General features: G+C 48.0%; 1 protein-coding gene across 1 annotated transcript in view; it reads right to left on the bottom strand.

The window, feature by feature from the left end:
- EPHB1 (EPH receptor B1) overlaps positions 1 to 20,242 on the bottom strand; it is a 445,622-nt gene that overhangs the window by 73,899 nt on the left and 351,481 nt on the right. Inside the window, exons 6-9 of the mRNA XM_066350317.1 lie at positions 19,158 to 19,282; positions 11,804 to 11,966; positions 8,846 to 8,954; positions 7,958 to 8,022 (exon numbers count right to left, since the gene is read on the bottom strand). Of these exons, the coding sequence (XP_066206414.1) occupies positions 7,958 to 8,022; positions 8,846 to 8,954; positions 11,804 to 11,966; positions 19,158 to 19,282 (462 nt within the window). The remainder of the gene's footprint in view (positions 1 to 7,957; positions 8,023 to 8,845; positions 8,955 to 11,803; positions 11,967 to 19,157; positions 19,283 to 20,242) is intronic.

Genomic DNA, 20,242 nt, shown 5'->3' with positions numbered 1-20,242 from the left:
GCCTGAAGTTTTAAAGAATCATAGTTCTAGGAGATTTGCCAAATCTTAAACATGCACCAGGATTTTGAATATATGAAGTGTGGGAGGAATGATTGAGCCATGATCCAGGACTTTCTCGCATGGCATGGAGAAGTCCCTGCAGCAGAAGAAACCTCTGGTCATTGTCAGAGACCCCACATCCATAGATCAGGGTGCTGTCCAACGTGACGACACTGCGACAAAGCCTGGGGATGCTGGCAGGTGTGTGGGGTGACTCTAAAAAGTCAGTCATCAAGTTAACAAGTGCCAGGTTTTCAGGTCAGAACAGAAATGAGCTGAGAGAGAGCCAGTTCCAAACAGTAGGTGACATTTAGGGATGACAAACTGAATGAGAAGACTGCTCCTCTTTGGCCCTCTTCTGCATTCAGAAAGTACAAAATCAGTAGCATGGATATCTTGTAGTTCCACAGAGAGCATGTGGCTGTCTCGGAGGCTCCAGGGTGCCAGGAAGAACCTGCTGACTTCCTACTGGTAGAAGATTCCTAGATATCATTGTGGAGAAGTAGCAAGGTAGGCTGTTTTCAGTCACGCATATTTTATATCCCAACAGGTTGGATGGAGTCATAGGAACCGGGGAAGTGTGTTTCCTTATGCCACACCCTGCCTCCAAGGCAGACTTCATCATCTTTGTGACTCACCTAAATTTGGTCCAGATATCTAAGCACAAAAGAGAAGCAGTTTAGGGAACTGCATGTAAAGTTCAGTCCCCAGGAGGGACTTCATCCAATCCTCTGTCTCAGTACATTGATCACCCCTCATTTTTCTCAGCACTGACTGATCAGCCAAACAGCTTTGTTCTAGGGATTGTGGGAGCTAAAGGAAAAACACAGATCACAAAGATCTTCGGACAATTGAGACGTGAAGTAGTTGGGGTACAGTGCTGGAGAGTTTAGAATAAAGAGCCACACCTGGAAATAAGCTGGGCATGCTGCCGGAACCAGAGAAGGCAGAAGGCTGTGAAAGCCAATCTTTAAGGTCGGAATCTTAGCAGGACAAGTCACATAGTCAGGCATTGGAGAGGGAGAGGCTTGGAGGGTTGTGAAGCACAGGTCAGAGAGAGGCCCCCCGTTTCTGCAGTGAGAAAAGTGGGAGCAGCTTGCATGTGGTGAGAAGGGGTGTCTGACGTGGAACAGCACTGATGTACTAGCTCAGGCGGGCCTCGATTACCAAACAACGGCATTGGGATTGGTGCCATCAGACACACACGAATGACAAGTGCTCCATCAGCAGGGGAGGGATGTGCTGAGCACAAGCCATCACCAGGGAGCACATTCTGCTGGCGGACCACAGCATTCACCTGCGTTGTTGCAGGGGAGGAGCTGGAGGCTGAGAAAACAACTCTGAGGTTGTTGCAGACATGAAGGTGGCAGATAACAGTATTCAACCATGGGGACAGAGAAGAGGCAAGAGAAATTTTAGAGGAAGAATTCACAGCATTTGGTGAGCAATTAAAGACGGGGGATGAAGGAGAGACAAGAAGAATTCAAATCAAGCCAAGACTTCTGAATGAAATGGTACGATGAACCAGGTAATGGACTCTGGGAAAGAAACCCTACTGTCAAGGTAGCTGGCACGTGGTTCTGGACTCCGAGTGCACAGATGAAACAGGCCAGTGCCTAGAAGACAGTGAGCAGACGGAGAATGGACGCAGAGCTGGTAGGCTGGGTCTGGAGTTGTAGAGTCGACTGGCACATGGGTGGTACTTGAACCTTGGGCTAAAGGTCTGGTGGTCTCTTGGCATGAACCTATCAGGAAAGTTTGGTGGGCACTAGAAACAGCTTGCTGCACTGCTTCTGAGGCCTGAGTCCAGGACAATGGGTGGTGGTCTTTCTCCCTGAAAGAGCAGAGGTCCTGGGTGCTCAGCCAGGTCTTGGGGAAGAATATACACGGGGAGCCCCTGGCTGGGCAACGAGCCTGAAAAGTGGTGGATCTGAGCACGATCTTCCTTCCGCCTTCTGTTTTCAAGCTTTGCTCTTAAAACCACAGCTCTTGCCTAGTATATGTCTCCAAAAGCAGGGAAGTGGACCACAGTCTACTTGTTATTGAGGAAAAGGTATTTTAGGACAAAGAGTTTAACACTGCCCGGCTTCTTCGGTATCAGTGACCAGGGCAGCAGGTCCCTCCAGGCAAGGCCCACTGGTTCTGGGCCACTGAAGTCCCGCCAGGAGCCTGAGGGCCGCAGCCAATGAGCTCAGACTAAAGGAGTTAACATGGTGACTAGAGGCTCTGGATAAAAGCCAGCAGCAGACACATGGGGGAATCTAGCTCATTAAATTTATCTGACATTTAATAAGCACCCACTGCAAACTCAGCCACTTTTCGCACTTTGGGGCCTTTCTCCGTCTTCCCAAAGGCCCTCATTTACTCATCCTCAGTTGTTAATGCTCCTGTTACCCCAGAAGAGGCAGGCAAAATTTCCGTAGTCTGTCTTCCTCCTCCAGTGGGTATATCTGACCTTCATCCTGGTGCCCGGGGCAATTTCCAGGGAGCTAGATGCCATGCCCTCTACGGTTCTGAAACACGCCTGTCACCCCGGGTCAAGAGGGCTGGATGTAGAATATTGGATCTAGATGTTTCTCTGGGTCTAATACAGTCCAATGCCTCATCTAATGCAGGAATCTGCTTTACGACATCCTTGACCAAGAACTCTCTCTGCCTGAATACTTCCAGGAGCAGAGAGCTCACCTCCTTCCCACAAAGCCCCCGCCTTTGTGTTGGACAGCTCCCCTGTGGCGGTGGGGGCTGTTCTTACACTGAATCACACCTGCCTTCTTTGATCTTGCACTTGACGGTTCCATTTAACCTCCTGCAGCACAGGAACATCATGTCCTTCCCTTTCCCATGATGGTGCTGTGCCTGTGGATGACCCCCGGGGTCCCTGCCTGTGTTTGTCCTGTGTCTCCATGTCTCTGAGGGAGCAGGTCAGCACTCGGCACTCTCCACAGGCAGGCCACTTGCCCCGGAATGGGTGCTTTGCTGACAATGCCCTGCCTGAAATGGTCCCCAGAACCAAGAACGTCACTTTAGATGTGTTTCTAGCACAAAGGACAGCAGGTCTGTGCATCACCTCCTCTGATCTGAGCTTTAATTGGGACCACAGAGCCAGAAAGACCTAAGTTTAAAGCCTTGTTTTATAAATCACTAATTCTAAGACCTTGGACAGGTTACTTGTCCTTTCTGAGGCTCTGTTCCTTCACATGCCAAATCCCCTTGCGGGAAAGTTCTGGAGATTAAATTTGTTAAGACAGGTAAAGTGCTTAATATAGCAAGTGCTCAAAATTTGAGAACAGGATTATTCTGCATTGGGTACAGTGCTTGGCTTTTTAAAAAAATCAGCTATATATCATTCATATTACTCATGTGGTCAACTAAATATCTATTTTTTTTTCACAAATAGCACTCAGTGTGAAAAAGGAGATATTTTTGTTTTAACCTAAACATTAGACTCTATATTTATCCCTCTAACATTTCATCTTGCAGATTTCAAATCAGCCTTCAACATTGATGAATAGCTCTGAATTTTGATTCTGTCTTCTATGGTGTTAGCTATGCTCTCCAACTGTCACCTACAAACTTGATAAGAATCCCTGGACCTGAACCTGACTCATGAATTAAAAAAACAACAATAATCAAACAAACAAGAGATTGAATTAGACAAGAACTAGAATAAAACCAGTGACTCCCTGCCTGGCTGACAGACTCACTAACCCACATTCTTTTGGTGTGAAGACAAGCTCTGTACCCACTTTACAATGCTTTCCCTTAGGAGATAATCAACTATTTTTGCCAAAATAAAAATATGCTACATCTGCAATTACTCTTGAGTTTACTAAATGTGTAACCCTAGCAAATAATCCTGTGTTGGTTCCTAATGATCACTGAATTCACTTTTAAATGCCCAGGACCCATCTGCTTCAGTCTCTTCAAGAATTTGGCAGGGACCAAGCTCCCCTTCTGTTCTGTAATCTTAGTATTCTGCCTTCTTGCCCTGTGTGGAAATTAGAGCGTTGGCCAGTCTGCAGTCTTTGGGCATATAACCTATTTGCTTCTGCTTTTCTCAAAGCTTAATGGTATCAGCTCTATGATGATATGTGCAGTTGCCCACAACATGGAGAGGGTCCTATAGTATTGATTTGGAAAGTCCTTGACTCCTTACCAAGCTTTTACTTTCCTCTTTCCCAACTTTACTCTACCCAACTCAGAAATCGGGAAGGGGTCAATCACTGTCAAGTGTGTAGTTACCTAAGCCCCATAAGTACCTAGTAGTGTTTTCAAAGTATAGCATCAACTGGAACTTTCCAAAGGTAGATTCCCAAGCCCACCCTGACCCGCCTGGATCATGCTGTCCAGGCAATTTTTATTCAGCCAGGACTCCGAGAATTGACCCACATAAACCATGAGGACACACTATGTGTCTCCTTCTTCCTGAGAGTGGGAAACCCACAGCCCCCCCCCCCCGCACACACCCTTAAACATGAGCCACAGGTTACCAGACTCCACATCCAAGGGCCCAGCTTCATATCCAGCATGCTTTCTCTTCCCAGTCTGCCTTCCCTGTAGTCTCTTTCACCCAAATCCTGTATGCCTCTCCACTGCGCTCCAGGCTCAGAGGATGGATTTAACCAGGGTCCCAGAGAGCACTGTGTTCTCAAATCGACCAGATCTGCCACATCTCAATGAGCTGGAGAAGGTATTCCATTTGCAAATATTTATATAATGTCTCCTTCAGCTTTTGCAACATTGTGGAAGGCAGGTCTGGGAGAGCAGGGGCTGTCAGCCTCACTATGGTGCCATATGTCCTGCCTGTGTGTGTGTGTGTGTGTGTGTGTGTGTGTGTGTGTGTTTGTGTGTGTGTGTGTGTATGTATGGGGAGGGGGCGGGCACTCTCAGTCACTGATGAAAGAGGCAGGGCGCACCTGCAGGCTTTCTGTCACTCCCAGAGCAGGAAGCCCTCAGACCTCCAGGTTGCTGTCACATCCTACAGGGAGGTGTGTGCACGTGGATGGCCCGGGTACAGCCTTGTACACACATTCAGATCAAGCTTCATCAAACTTTCTGCCCCCTGCACTGGGATTCAGAGGGAGGAGTAACAAACCACCAACCAGGACACCTAGAATTAGTCCTCACCCCATTCTCACCTGCTCCTCACTATCAGGGACCTTGAGCTGCTGCAACATGGAAAGAGTATGTGCTCTGCAGCCAGACCTGGAGAGGGTGCAGCCCACCTGTGCCTCCTACGGGCTGCGAGTCCTGGGTAAGTCATCCACCTCCCTAGATTAATGCCTCGAGAGGTTGTCAGGATTTGATGAGTTGAAGTAAGCTACCAGAATACAGGTGCAGAGTAGGCTTCCCATAACTAATTATTTCTACCCCTCCCTGTCTTGGGCCAGGCTCATCCTCCATCAGAACCTTGTTATATGCGTGCTGAGCCTCCCCTCGGCTCCGCAGTCCTTGCATTGTGCTTCTCCAACAGTAATAGCTTTAGTCAGAGGGGCTGATGTCCACGGGAGAAAATGCACTAATGCCAGTCAGCGTATGAGACAACGGGTTTAGAGAACCTGGAGCAAAGAGGAGTCAGGTGTCAGGGGCTGGATAAAAAGAGAACAGCTATAAATAGAGGGAAAGGACATTTATAAAAGCTGAACTGAATTAAAAAGACGATAGACTTCTAAGGTAGTAGAGAGAGTGAACTCTGGTCCATGAAGAACTCTATGTCCACCCCGACTCCCAGGGACGGAGACTGTGCAGCTTGTCGACACTGTGTCTTCAGCTGTCCCCACTGGTTGCAGGAAAGCCACGATTCCCACAGACTGGGAACCAGGGAAGCCTTCTTCTGTTGGCCTTCTATGTAATAAAATCTCCCAGAAGAGGGCTGAGAGCACTCTGGAAGCACCTTTGTGCATGTTGGCACCACAGGTGGTCCAGCAGAGCTGGTCACTTCAGAGCAGGAGCATGACCAGATCTCAGGTTGAAGTGACCAGAAAGGCACCACGCTGCACCCTGACTTGGTGACTGAGGAGCCTCTGTCCCTTGCCCAAGGGGCAATAGCAAGGCTTGGCTTGCATGCCTTTAAAATGGAAGCTCCCTCCTAGGGCAACCCATTCTCATCTTTGGCCATCTCTAATATTCAAAATGGTATTTCCAATTGTGGATACATATGGCCATTTCTAAATGTCTCATCCAGAGAGTAACCGGGGTGCTAAATCTGGAAAAGACTTTAAAGTGGCTCTCAATACGGCAAAGAGCAGAAAGCAGGGACAAGGGGCATGTGAGAATCCTGAGGCAGATGCCAGGTACTTCTGATGCGCTCCGGAGGGGTACCTTCCCCTGAGAATCAACAGATACCATCAAAGCCTTTGTTTTCCAGCTGGGAAAGCCAAAGCGCTGCCTGCAAGTGTTAACGTACAGGTTAATATTAGTAAAAGCATCTGTAGATCTTGCAGTGAGGCACAGTCAGGATGTAGGAAAGGAGAGAACAGAGTAGGGTTTTCTCTTCTGAAACCAGTGCCATCCGGTTAAAAGGGAGGTCCGAGGTGGAAATAAAGTGAGGTAAATGGGACGGGACTCTGAGTGTTCTGGGAATGGTGTGCGTGGATTTAGAGAGGAGCCGCTATCTCAAATCTCCACTCCCAGTCTGTGCTGCTGACAGTGGGCTGCCCTGGACCAGTGTGAGGAGCCTCGGTGCCTCTGGGCCAGCCGGGCCCGCCTCCCTCCCAACCAGGGCTGTTTGAGCGGTAGCCCAGCTGCCTGGCGCTTGGTCCTCTACAAACCCTTGGTGGTTTTCTGGTCTCGGACGGCAAGTCCCTGGAAAACAAGATCTTATTTCCAGAGTGGACTTCGTACAGCCCGAGGCGGCACTGGCCACGTTAGAACGTGAGTGCCTTTGTGGGGAAGCTGCTGCGTGGACGTCTCGGAGACGGAACTTTGGAGTTGAGATTGTGAGTTTGCTCCATGAGCACTTTTGGCCTTTGAGCCCATTTTTGCTGCCAGAACTGCCCACTGAAGGCGCGTTCACTGCGCGCGTGCGTGTATACAAGGACTGTTTCCCGTGGTCACTGCTGCGTGAACAGGAAGAAAGGGCTTACATTGCGACAGAGGGACTTAGGTGAGATGAGGCTTACAAAGGAAGTCTGTGCAGAGTGCGGGGACAGATTTCTGAGGGCATCTGTGGAATTTAAAAGGAGTTATTAAGAAGCAGAACATGTCTGCCCACAAGGATTATGAGTACCGTTTTCTGGAGGCAGGACGGTGGCCTGACTGACCCACGGGGACATTTTCAAACCCCGCAATGTTGTAATCACACAGATAAAAGAACAATCTGACATAAGACTTCACATTGTACATCACTGAGGAGCAATTTTAGTTATAGAAAATATAATACATCTTTTTTTTTTTTAAGAAAAGAGTAAGATAATGAGTGAAGAAAACTTTTAAGGTACTTTTTAAAGAAAATACTTGGGAGATATCCCAACACTCTGGCCTCTTGGGCTCTGCTATCTTTTTAATTCCCTACATTCATGTTCGCGGGCTTATCTGTGAATTTGGTTAGCGCATTCCCCAGCCGCTCAGCTGGATAAGATAAGGCAGAAGATGTTAATAGGGAACCCTCCATCTTTCTCCACTGTGTCTGATTTCAGGATTCATTGACTTGCTAAACCCAATCTTTCCCTGCACCGCTTGTCCTATACGGGCTTATCAACGCGAAAAATAATCTATTTGCCAGGAAGCCAGTGAGTGCCCACAACAGGCAGACAGCAGATGGGGCGGCAGTCTGTGGTCCCTGAGGACCTGCAAAGAGAGGGGTGCTGGGCCTCGGGGCCCAGAAGGGGGCTGTGGTAGGGCCGGCCAGTCTGCTGTCGGGGGGAGCTCTCCAGTGGTTTTCCAGGTGTCAGGCAGCGAGTGTCTGCTTCCTACTCACCTCGGCCGGTGCTGTAGTGCTGGAGCTTGTCACTGTACACAGCCTCCTTGCTGTAAGCCCGTTTCCTGTGGACACAAGGAAGAGGAGCTCTCTCAGCCTCTCTGCTCCAGGGACCTCCTCCCAGGCCTCCTGTCCCGATGGAGGCTCACCCTGGCATCTCCTGGGATGGGGAACCGTGACTCTCACTTTAGGTGTAGCTCTAGCTTGACCACCACTGTGAACAGCTGGGTCTGCTTTCAAGCCAAGATCTTTCAGAAGCCAGGCAGGGCCATGGGTCCCCTTCAGTGTGTGGGACAGAGGCACTTGAGGATGCCTATTAGTGGCCTGGCTGCACTGTGGCACTGCTCGGGAGGGACCCACAACAGGGCTCTGCACAGCAGAATCTGGGCTAACCACGGGAGGCAGCAGCAACAGTATTAAAAATTCACAAGGCCCTCAGGGCCAGCCCTTCTGCAGAGCTTGGAATTCTGCTCACCATCCTCGGCTCCCCTCCTGCCTGCTGCCTCCTGCCCTCCGCCAAGGACTTGGCTCTTTAACCAGAGGCCAGGCTGCAGCACAGGCCGTAATGCTCCGGTCAATGCAATTTTGTAACTGTCGCTACGGAAAGCTGTCTCACGTGAGGGGCGCTAAGAGTCCTGTCTAAAATGAAGCTTGAAGATGGATATTGTTTATTCAGAGCCTTGCCCAGCTTCCACGGAGGATTTTATCCCAGGCGCAGAGAAGATAATTTGGATGGGCCTGGGGGTGGAGACGGAGTGATGATCGGGAGGTGGGCAGCGTGTTCGTGGATGGTCAGGCCCTGTCCAGTCTGTGTGACCTGGGAGGGGTCCAAATGTGGGGCTTCCTGGGTCCAAGGAGAGCAATCAAGGGCAAGAGAGGAGAACCTACCTGCTACAGACGATGGAGATGGCCACCAGGGACACGACAAACACAACCCCGGCTGCCACCGAGCCAGCAATCAGGGGCAGCTGCTCCCTCAGCTCGGACTTGTAGTCATCTAGGTAAGAAAGAGGCATTAGGACCCTCCCTGCAGCTCTGCCCAGTTGGTTCAGCGGTAGAGTGTCAGCCTAGTATGCAGATGTCCCAGGTTCAATTCCCGGTCAGGACACTCAAGAGAAGTGACCACCTGCTTCTCCACCCCCTTGCCTCTCCCTTCTCTCTCTATATCTCTCTTCCCTTCCGGCAGCCATGGCTTGGTTGGAGCAAGTTGGCCCTGGGCACTGAGGATGGCTCCATGGCCTCTCCTCAGGCATTAAAACAGCTCAATTGCTGAGCAACGGAGCAACAGCAGCAGATGGGCAGAGCATCGCCTCATAGGGGGCTTTCTGGGTGGACCCCGGTTGGCACATGCAGGAGTCTGTCTCTCTGCCTCCCTGCTTCTCACTTAAGGGAAAAAAAACAAAAAACAAAAACAAAAAAACCCCCCTGCTTGCCCTCTGCATACAGCTGCTATTCAATGTATGTCCCAAACATCATTCATTGTTTATCTGACATTCATTTAACTGGCTGTCCTGTGTTTGATATGGCAGCCCTAATGACAAGACCTCTTGAACTGAGGTACTTACTCCATGCCCTGCATCAGAATCTCCTATGCCCAATCGTTACACGTGACTCATTCTGGGCCCCAGCTCAGACCTCCTGAATCAGAACCTCTGGGTGGAGAGCAGAGCACCTGCATGTTTACCAAACACTTGGGCTGATTCTTACGCTCCCCAGGGTTTGAGAGCTATTCAGGGCCCCAGCTCAGACCTCCGGAATCAGAACCTCTGGGTGGAGAGCAGAGTACCTGCAAGTTTACCAAACACTTGGGCTGATTCTTACGCTCCCCAGGGTTTGAGAGCTACCCTGCAGCTCTGTAGGTGGAGACAGAGGCAGCTAAAGACAAGGATGTTGTTCTGGAAACCTCCCACTCTCTAGAAATCAATTTTAAACCCTGAAGGTGAGTTTCAGTTTCCCTCTGCAGAGAGCATTTTTTAACATGCATGCTTTCAAAAAAAAATTAATTTGGCCAAAAAAAAAAAAAATTGCAAGGAACCACAGCGAGGAGTCCATCACAATGTCTTTACCCCCCAAAAAAGTTCATAAAGCACTGTGACCTTCCCGCAGGTCCTCCGCTCCAATGACCCATCTTTGATCAACCTTCAGACTCACCTTTGTGCTGCCTGTGGGGCCCGAAGCCTCCGTGAGCGTGCGTAATTACTACGAATGTGTGAACCTGAGTCATTAAGATTAATACCCCCGGATTTGGCCACTTACCAGGACTTTCTTATATCTAGCCCCTCTTGGGTTTACAAAATTTAACTGCCAATGTAAAAGGAATTGCCTTCTTGGGAGAAATTTGTTACTTCTTGATTTGTCTAACAGAATTGCCAAGAGACCGGTGCTCTGATCATTTTGAGTTTTGAGCTTTTAATGCTGTGTACCTCCTGATGCCAAAGTGCCCATAAATCTAGCTGGGTAAGTGAGGTGCAAAGCGGGGGATGAAGTCCTTAAGGAAAAAAGAAGACAGCCCGCGTTCTTTCACACCAGTGGCGTTATTAATCTGAATGAACTGGCTCGCCTCTCTACCCCCATCTCACCATCCTTAAAATATGACCAACAATTCATCTAAAATAAACTCCCAGTGGGTTACAAACTCCAGTCCTTCAGGAGCCAGAGCGTCTGCACTCAAGCACATGGGGACGCAGCGCTGGGCGGCGCGGGGCGCCCATGGGGACAGCAGCGCCTTCGACGGGAACGCCCACCAGCACCAGCTCCTTCGACACAGGCTCCCAAGAAAATAAATATTATGATTTTTATGGGAAATCATCCGATTTTTAAAACTTTCTGATGAAGTTTTAAATTGTCAAAAATATCACGTGTCATGAGAAAACCTCAAACCCTGTCCAGTGCCTCGTCAAAGAGGGCTGGCCTAAAATAAAATGTTACGGAAGGGCAGGCTGCTTTCTGGATAACTTAAGTAATAAAGGAAAAAATTAAAGGCTTTCAATCTGGGAGGTTGGGAAGGGACTGAGATTTGGAAAACTATCAGGAAATAGCTCATCAATGAATAAACAAATGTAGATAGGTAAGTAGATAATAAATAGATGAATGAATACATACAGGGCAGTAAATGGCTAGCTAAGGAAAACAGTGAGTGAACACCATCAGGCGGACACACCCATACTCAATGCTGGGGGGGGGGGGGGCAGGGGAATCTCATTTCCATAAGTGTTAAAGGGAGTAATCTCAGAGGAGTGGGGGAAATCGTGATGATAGGGAACTAACGAAGCCCAAAGTTGGAAGTATTTCTGGCCTGGGGACAGTTAGGAAGACAGCAGCCAGACACCTGAGCAGGACCTACTGGAGTCACATATGAAGCTGCTTCAAATATTCTGACATGCTAGGTGCATGGGACGGCCACACCTCACATTTTGTCTCTCCATCTCCTTCCTGGAGACTTGGGCTCATGCACTAGGTTGTGAGCGCAGTTCCTAGGCCCCCGAAACAGAGTGAAGTGGGAGTAACGGGGAAACAATAGGCATAGAGGTCCTGATCGAAGGGCCGAAAGGGACACCGATTGTGAGAGAGGGGCGGGCTCTCTGCTGTGCGCATGCGGGAACGCTTGCAGGGAGCCTCTCTGCGTACTGTTCAGACACCCTCCAAAGCCAGGTCCATCAGATGTTGGACAGAAACGGGCTGGACTTCAGACAGATGTCTCCCTACCCAGCTGTACTGGGAGGCAAACACTCCCAAGGGAATGCCACTAGAATCCAGTTAGAGGTTGGTCCCTTGGCTTTAAGTGCAGCTTCTTTGGGGAGGGGCTTCTTCTCCTCCCCGTGCCCAGGTCACTGGCCCAACCCTTACCGTCCGTCAGAGTCTGGAAGCACATCTTGCCACTGAACTTGCCATAGCCAGCCACGGTGCGGGCACGCACCTGTACCACGTACACCATGCCCGGCCGCAGGCCGTCGATCCGTGCTGTGTTGGTCTGGCTCCTGGCCATGGAAGAGTTGAACTCATTGTGTTCCTGAAAAAGGCAAACAGAGGGGTCAGTGCCCACTCCCAAGTGCTGCTCCCTCAGCCCTCTCCACCCTCGAGCACCCACCCATCAATTCTTGGTCCTGCTGATCTGCTAGAAGTTGTCACCAGCCCCAGGCCATACTTTAGAATGGGGACAGGACAGCCTGGACTGAAGGAATCAAGAATTGGTTCTGGACCATGGAGGGCTACATTCTGAAGAGAGTAAGCAAACTCAGGGTGAGTTCTCAGGGCCTGGCTTTGGGGGACCAGAGGGGCAGACTCATGGTCATTTTCTATTCCTCCCCCTTCCAGAGTTCAGACATAGAATAAAAACGTATACCAACCTCTGTGAAATCCTACTCAGTCTCTGCCCTCAGCTGAAGCCAACTGGACAGACCAGGCCGCCCATGCCTGGCTCTCTCTGCCTTGCTTCTGCTGAGCTGTTTTCTTTTCCCTTTTCACTCAAGATCTCCCTGACCACTCCTCACACGGCTGCACTAGATCACTCTATAAGTTCCCTCAAGGGCTTCCATTCTGCCGACGAGGCTGAGACCAGGATGAAGTATCTCCCACACCTACTTCTGCCTTCACCTTGACCTGTGTCCATGTGGGTCCCCATCCTCCAATTCCCTCTCCACCTTCTTCCAGGGAAGGAATATCCCTTCTCCTTGGAGGGCAGGCCCCGTGTCCTCACCCGTCCTACCTACTTGGGGTTCAGTCCCGCCCCTCTATCAGCGACTATCTCCAGCTCCTTCTGCCCTGCCCTCCACAGTTCCTGTTATCTGCATGTGTGCTCTCTGGTCTCACAGCTGTTGCTGTGTTTCTCATCCTTCTGGCTCCTCTCTGGCCACCGGGAGTGCCATGAAAGAGTTGCTTCCTCCCTTTGCTGCTGATCTTATATACCATTTGATTTGTGCCTGGATTTTCTAACCTCCTATCTTTTCTACCAAATCCAAATTTCTTTCCTAAAGAAGATCTCCTACCTTCTCTGAAACTATTAACTGATAACAACAAAACTCCTAAATCTAGGTTTACAAGACCTTCATCCTAAACTTCAATACCTCCTGCACCCCTAAACTGCCACCTTGCTGCCCCTCCCAAAACTGTACCCTGGCCACTGAGACTTGGCTTGGGCTGTTTCCCCATCTGAAATGCCTCTGTCCAGGGCTCTCCCGTGTCCTCCACATCCCTCAGGCCTATACCCCCTGGGCCTCCTCTTCTAGGAAGGCTTTCCCCCCTTCTCCAGCTCACAGACTTTCCTCATTGCTGTCTTGCATCATTACACGTCCCCCTCGGCACCTTGGGATACACCAACCTGCTCTGCAGTCATTTCCAGATGAGTGTCATGGAGACTGTGGCTTAGCTCCAAGTGTGCAGAAACAAAAGTTTAGAGTCTGGGCCTGTCCCTGTCGGCATAATGAATCTTAGAGCAAAATGGGGACATCAGTGAAAATGGAGAGTTTGAGTCCCTGGGAGGGAAGCCCCCAAGTTCCATGTGCAGACCTGGGGTACTGTGATGAGTTCTAGGCACAATAGTTCTGAAGGCATGGTGACAAATGAGGGGAAAGCTAATGATAAGAGAGCTGTAAGCCACATCCTCAGTCAAAACTTGGGTAGTTAAGCCAGGACAAAAGAATATAGTATAATGATAAGAAATTACCATTGTCTTAAAATTTGTAAAATTCTACTTTACAAAGGCAAATATGGCCTGATGTGTGTTCATTTATTCGTTTGGACAGGCAGTCACAGTTATGACCCACTATCATATGCTGGGTGCTATACACGGGCTGCAGGTACCAAGGCATGGTCACACTCTCCGGGACACAACATTGTGTTGGGTGGACCAAAAAACAGACAGATGATGACAACAGTGTTGACTGAGTGCACTGGCAGAGGGCAGCTTAAGGAGTTGTAAGGGAACAGCAGAAGGTCACTCAGCCCAGACAGATAAGGAGGTTGGGAGAGGCTCAGAGAATGGGTGACATGGGTAAGTTCTGAAAGATTTTTTTAAAAACTAGCCACATGGATGAATGTGGGGAGTGAGTACTGAATAGTTCATCCCACGAGAACAGAATAAATATGCAGAAGCAAGGCTTACAGGAGTTCAGGAACCTGCAAGTGACTAGGCATATCTGGAGTGTGGGTGGCACAGGGGGTGATGATGAATGCTCTGGAAGAAGTTCTAAGGGACCACAGCTCAGAAGACAGCCTGAATAGATAGTTGAAAGTTCCAAAGAGGCCCATGGGCATCCTAATGAAGGGCTAGCCACTGGTGTCTGGGAGAGACCGCTTGGGGAAGGACTATCCATCCATCATTTCATCTATGTAAAAAGCATATGGATTCTCCGCCATCACCACCACCAGTCAGAAACCCAGCAGAAAGGAAGCTGTCCACTACAGCAGAATTGTCATCTAATCGTTGGTCGTTAGTATCTTGACACAGTGGAGATGAGATCCGAAACTATGGAAATCATGTTGCCTTGCAAGTTAGGAGAAAATTACATTGCTACAAAATCCAGGTGGCTTCCTAAATTATCGGGGTGTACCAGAAATTATGGAACTGTGCACTTCCTGAAGTAAGCAGTGACTGAACCGCTCTTGTACTGAAAAATGTGTTTTGGTGGATTGGCCTTTGGATTTTGAGGACAAAACATTAACTCATAATCATTTTATAGTCCATATATTCAAGAAGCTCAGTAATTAAACTGAGTATCGGTCCTTGTTCCCTTCAAAACTATTAATCAACTTGAGGCAAATGAATCAGAGTGAAGGACAAGTTGCTTTTCTTTCTTTCTTTTGTTTTTTTTTGTCGCTTATGACTTTTTATAAGTTTGTGGGAAATAGAGCCTGTGGCTGTCGGGGGAAGTGACCATGTCTCCCTTATTTTTCTATCCCCACCATGTTGCGCAGAGCTGGCACCGGCTGGACGCTCAACCGCACAGTGCTAAACGAATGAATAATCAGCACACTTCAGACCAGTTATTTGAAACAATCGATTGAGCTGAAGATATTGCCAAAGCCTGAAAGAATTTCTATGAAAAAATTATCCTAAAATTTATTATGGAGAAGATAATGGATTCTTTTTGTGAAGGGCAGAAATTTCCAAGCCCTAAACCAACCCGTTCCAGCCTAGACAGTAGGAAATGCGAGTAAACATCCAAACGCTTCATCATTGAGACAGCCGAGCGCGGACAAAGACCCTCCTCCCTTGGTTTGCCTACAAGCGCTGTCACCAGGAGTGAAAAGTGCTACACGACAGTAAACAGAGAGAATGATGAATGGAAATGTATTAAAATGGGGACAGTGATGAACACGGGAGAGGCTATGGGAGTGTCATCAGCCCGATGGCATCTGAGCTCTCTATTAATGAGCTGTTGGAAGTGGCAAAAGTCTCACTGATTTCATTCACAGAGCTGAAATGGAAAGATGTCCCAACCACAAACCAAGAGGGTGCTGTGGGGCAGGAGAACCAGGGAGGATTTTCAGGGGCTGAAAAACTATAGAAACTACAGCCCATGACCAGCTACCTGTAATTATAAATAAAGTTTTATTGGAACTCAGCCACGCCCATCTATTGACATATTCTCTATGGCTGCTTTTCAAGTGCAAATTAATACAAAGTAGAGTATTGTAGTTGGGATAGACACTATATGGCCCACAAAACTAAAATAGTACCTGGTCCTTTACAGAAAAAAATTGCTGACTCTTGGTTTAGAAGTGGCATAGGATAGAGGAATGGTGGGTTTTGTTTTTTTTGGACTGAATCCAGGACATTTACTGGGTTGAGTTCTCTTTGTATATATATCTTCTAAAGAGCAGGATTCCATGGCCTTGTGGAGCAGGTAGGCAAATAATTCTGGTTACAAGCATTTGAATTTAAAATTAAGATACAATCTCTTATTTCAGGGACCACACTAATTTTGATATCCTCAGCATCAACATGATTGCACCCAGCTCTATGATGAGCTCAGAATTACATTGAAATATTATAATAATGTCTATAGGTCTGGTTCTGTGACTCTCTTGCTGGGACCTATGTGGTCATGGGTAAGTCATTTAACCATTTAACCTTTCTGTGACTTAGTTCTATCATCCATAAATTGATTACATGTGGCTTTCAAGAATCTTTTTTAAGGGTCAGAACTAATGTAGCTGTGAAAAATATGACACCTAATGAGCACTCAAAAAAGTTGAACGATCACCATTGTGATTATTTAAAACTACCCTCACAAGGCAACATCTTTTCTTCAGTCACGTTAGCAACGGTCAAGGCAATGTAATAGTTTTACAGGCAAGCACTTTACAAGTGAAGAGTTCTATAGTAATATACCAAGCAGTCACCAATGTTTTGGCAAAGAATCTTCTGTGTTCCCAAAGAAAGCAGCCTATCCCCTGGAGTGGGGACAATAAAATGCTTCACTGAGGTGCGGAAGCTGCCTCGGGCATCGAGCTGCTGCGCCTGTGTGTCTGTTAATAATTAGTATAAATTACTGAGAAGTAAGGACGTGGCCTGAAATGGGAGAATAAGCTCTCTTCATAACATCAGAAGTGGAGGTTAATTACTGTTTTTCAAGGGAGGAGGTTGGCATGTAGAAGGAAAAGGCAGTCCAGAGCTCAGACGTGGGTGGGAGAGCGAGCGGCCAAGGGACACGGACGTGATGGTTCGGTTCTGAGCCTGCCGTGAAGCCCCTCGCCCTTCTCCCAAGGGTGACTGTCCTCGGCACAGCGGAGGACGAGGGGGGCAGATGTTATTTTGTGTACTCAGCCCGTCAGCGCAAAGAACCTAGGCTATAAGCTCACTTCCTACCCGTGTGACTATGGACGAGTTTTGTTTTACATTGTTTCTTTTAAAAAAACTTCTTTGTACAATCAGTTTCTTTACTCAGATCAATGATACTATGATTTACCACACTGAGTTGTGAGTGAGAAAGGAGATAATGTTTATGAATCCCTTAGCACCCAAAAGGGCACACTAGGGAGAAATTATTATTATTTTTTTTTCCAAGATAAGCTATGAGGCTCAAGTTCACGTGTGTGAGAAGTGGGGCTGGGTGGAACCTTTCTGGTGACTCTGACATCATACCATACACTGGCCACACATGATACTCTATCGAACTGTTAGGTCAACTGTGGTGACAAAATGAGGTCATGTGGTCAATTGGCCCAAACAGATTGGTCCAAAACATTTTGGAAAGTCGGGATTTACTTTATTAACTGATAAAAATATCCAGCAAATAAAATCCCCAAATTCAAAACTGAATGGATATAATGGTTGCTTGTAAATCCAAATGGTTTAAATTACCCCCAATTCACTGAATTTTCTGAATGAACTGTCTACATAACCCAATAGTCTCTAAATGAATAGAACGCTGCCTGATCCTCACCTTGTTTTGCGAGTTCGGCTCTAATGGCTGAAGGGCATCTCTCCTCACAGACTAGACTGGTGATCCACCTGGCCCTTCCACTTTCAGGAAGGTAAATTGCTACCATTTTACAAATGTAAAAACTGTGACCTACGGTGGTTAAAACATTGGACTGCCCTGCATGGCTGGTTGGTTAGGGAAGGCCGTGGAAGCCGGCCTCCTGCTTCCCAGCGCTGCCAGGCCCCTGGTCCAGCACTGCCTCTGTGCCGGGGGGCTGCAGGTCTCCGTCCTTGGTCCTCTTCCTGTTTCTAGTCACCCACTGGGTGGTCTCACCTAGGCTCTGGGCTGTCATACATCTGCATACTGACAATTTCCGAATGAACATCTGTAACCTGGTCCTCTTTCCTGAACTCCAGACAGGTACATCTAGGTGACTACCCCACATCCCCACTTCACTGTCTCAGAGCCATCTTAGACATTGAGCTGAACTCATATTTGTTCTTTCGTTCACCCCAAATATGCTCTACCCACAGCAATCCTAAATTATCCTTTTAAAATGTGATTCAGATTTCATCTCTCCTCTACTCCCATTCCTGCTGTGGATCCCCAGCTCACGTCTTTAAGGCCCACCGTTACCTCCTCCCCTGATCACCCCTCCCCTAGCTACTGTTTCCCCATTGCTTGCATCACTCCAGTCATGCTGCTCTCCCTCCTGCTCCTTCAATCACTGGTCATGATCTTGTCTCATGGCCTTTGCACAAGCTCTCTATCTCCAAGATATCTGCTTCACAACTCCCCTCCTCTTTCAGGTCTTTACTGAGAACTCACCTTCTCCAAGAAGCCTACACATTCATTTCTGCAGCTGACATTTCCCCCAAGCCTGGGCCTCTGCATCCCGTTTACCTTGCTTGTTCTTTTTCCTTTTACAATACTCATTTTCTAACAGACTCTGTTATCTCCTTAGTTAGTATGTTCATTGCCTGTCTCGTTTATTGGAAAGTAAGCCCCTTGAGAGAAGGAATCTTTGTTTTGATCACTAATATATCCTAAAACAGTACCTTTCAAATAGCAGGTACCCAATAAATACTTGCCAAACAAATAAATGAATGAATCTGGTATTTTTACAAATAATGCACTGGGTCAGTATAGAAAGCACTGTATCTTCCTGGATGGCAAGTGTGACAGTTCACCATGGTGGGAGGAAGTCCCTGCTTCTCCCACAGATAGACCGGGACCAACTCCACAGGGCACCACGTCCCTTTCTTGGCAGCACAGGCTCTGTTGCAGCCCCCAGCAGCTGCTGCTAAAGGGCAGCCAAGGGAGATAATATATATGTGTCTGTTTCTATTAATTTCTATTTCATTCTTTTAAATTTCCATTGCAATTTAACCTCCATAAATATCTTAGTGCAGTAGTATATGTGTATGATTTATAAGTAAACAATCTTATATTGGAAGTCTAAGCAAAAACTTTGAAAAACACTAGTCTACAAAACCACAAAATCTTCAGAAAGTTCAGGGGAGCCCTGGCAGTTCCGTAGCATCTGCCCATGGCTGGGGGAGTGAGGTCAGTCCTGCTCGCGCTAGCCAGTGAGCTGTCCAGACAGCAGGGCTGGGAGGTTCCCTCAGAGCTGGTACAGATTTCAGCCTGGATTGTGGAGGCTTTTGCCAGGGAAGACCTGGGAACTGTCCTAGGGAGCCTATGGCCTCCTTCACCAGATCACTCTCTCTCTCAGGATTTCCTCCAGCCTGTCTCCTTGTGCCCTCAGCTGGCCACCGCCCGTGCGACAGTGGCTGGCCCTGGGTCTTGCAAGCCTGAAGTCAGAGCTGACTTACCTTCTCATAGTACCGGATCTCATAGTCCAGGATGATGCCGTTAGGTTGCTCCGGTTGTGGCCATGACAAGGTGATGCTCCTCATGGTGGCACTGACCTGGTGCATGATGGGAACAGTGGAAGGGGCTGTGGAGAGAGGAAGAGAGAGGACAGATAAACAGACCCCCGTTTATGTGAGAAGTGCCATCTTTCAGAGATAAGTAGGGAGAGAAATGACATTGGGTTTGAACCCTGCCTGTTCTTTCTCATCAGCTGAGCTGGAGCTGCAGAACTTCCCATGTGTGTTGCAGAATGAATGGAGTTTGGATAACAAAGGCGTAAAAGGTGATAGTTCAGGACAGGATAATACATAAGAGGGCAGGGGCTGGAATGGACATGGTGTTTCCCAGGTAGAAAGAGAAAGCCTTGATAAAACAAGAGGTGTTTGGAAAAATCATGGAAAATGAGTGTGGCCTGGGGAAGCTGGAGCCAATAGGGAAGGCATAACAAGGACAAGTCTAGGCTTCAGAGAGCAGGACGAGAGGAGCAATGGAATGTGTTTAAGCAGGACATGTTGAAGGAATTAGTCTTGCCATAGTGAGCTGAGCAGGTCCAGAGAAGAGAACCTGGAGGCCAGGGAGGCTGGTGAGAGTGGAGCTCGCCAGTGCAGAATTACTGTGCAACAGAAAGGAACAGTCTAGCAGACATCTTTCTCTGAGACTGCATGTAAGATTTTGCTGCACTTCACAAAAAAGAGAGAGGAAGCATCTCTCAAAAAGTCATCATCAGCAGTAGAGTTCTTTCAGACTTCTGGCAGAGTTTTCCAAATGAGGACATTTGCAACAAAGAGCACACACATACAAATGAGGAAATGATACACAAACCAAACATTTGGAAACAGGATAATAATTCTAAAATCTGTGAAGTGATTCTCAAATCTCTGTTTGAAAATAATGTTATTTATTTCCCAATTCAACAGTTTCCACGCGGTGTAAGTAAAATAAAAGCAGTCTGGAAATAATAAATGAGGGCTGTCTTTCTAGGGGAAGAGGCAGGTAATGGATGAGGCTTCGGTCTGCGCTCCGCTCGGGGGCTGTTGAGTCCTGG

This window comes from Saccopteryx leptura, chromosome 10, assembly GCF_036850995.1.
Source record: "Saccopteryx leptura isolate mSacLep1 chromosome 10, mSacLep1_pri_phased_curated, whole genome shotgun sequence".
NCBI lineage: Eukaryota > Metazoa > Chordata > Mammalia > Chiroptera > Emballonuridae > Saccopteryx > Saccopteryx leptura.
Note: the sequence above shows the minus strand (reverse complement) of the source record. Positions and strands in the feature narration are given on the sequence as shown.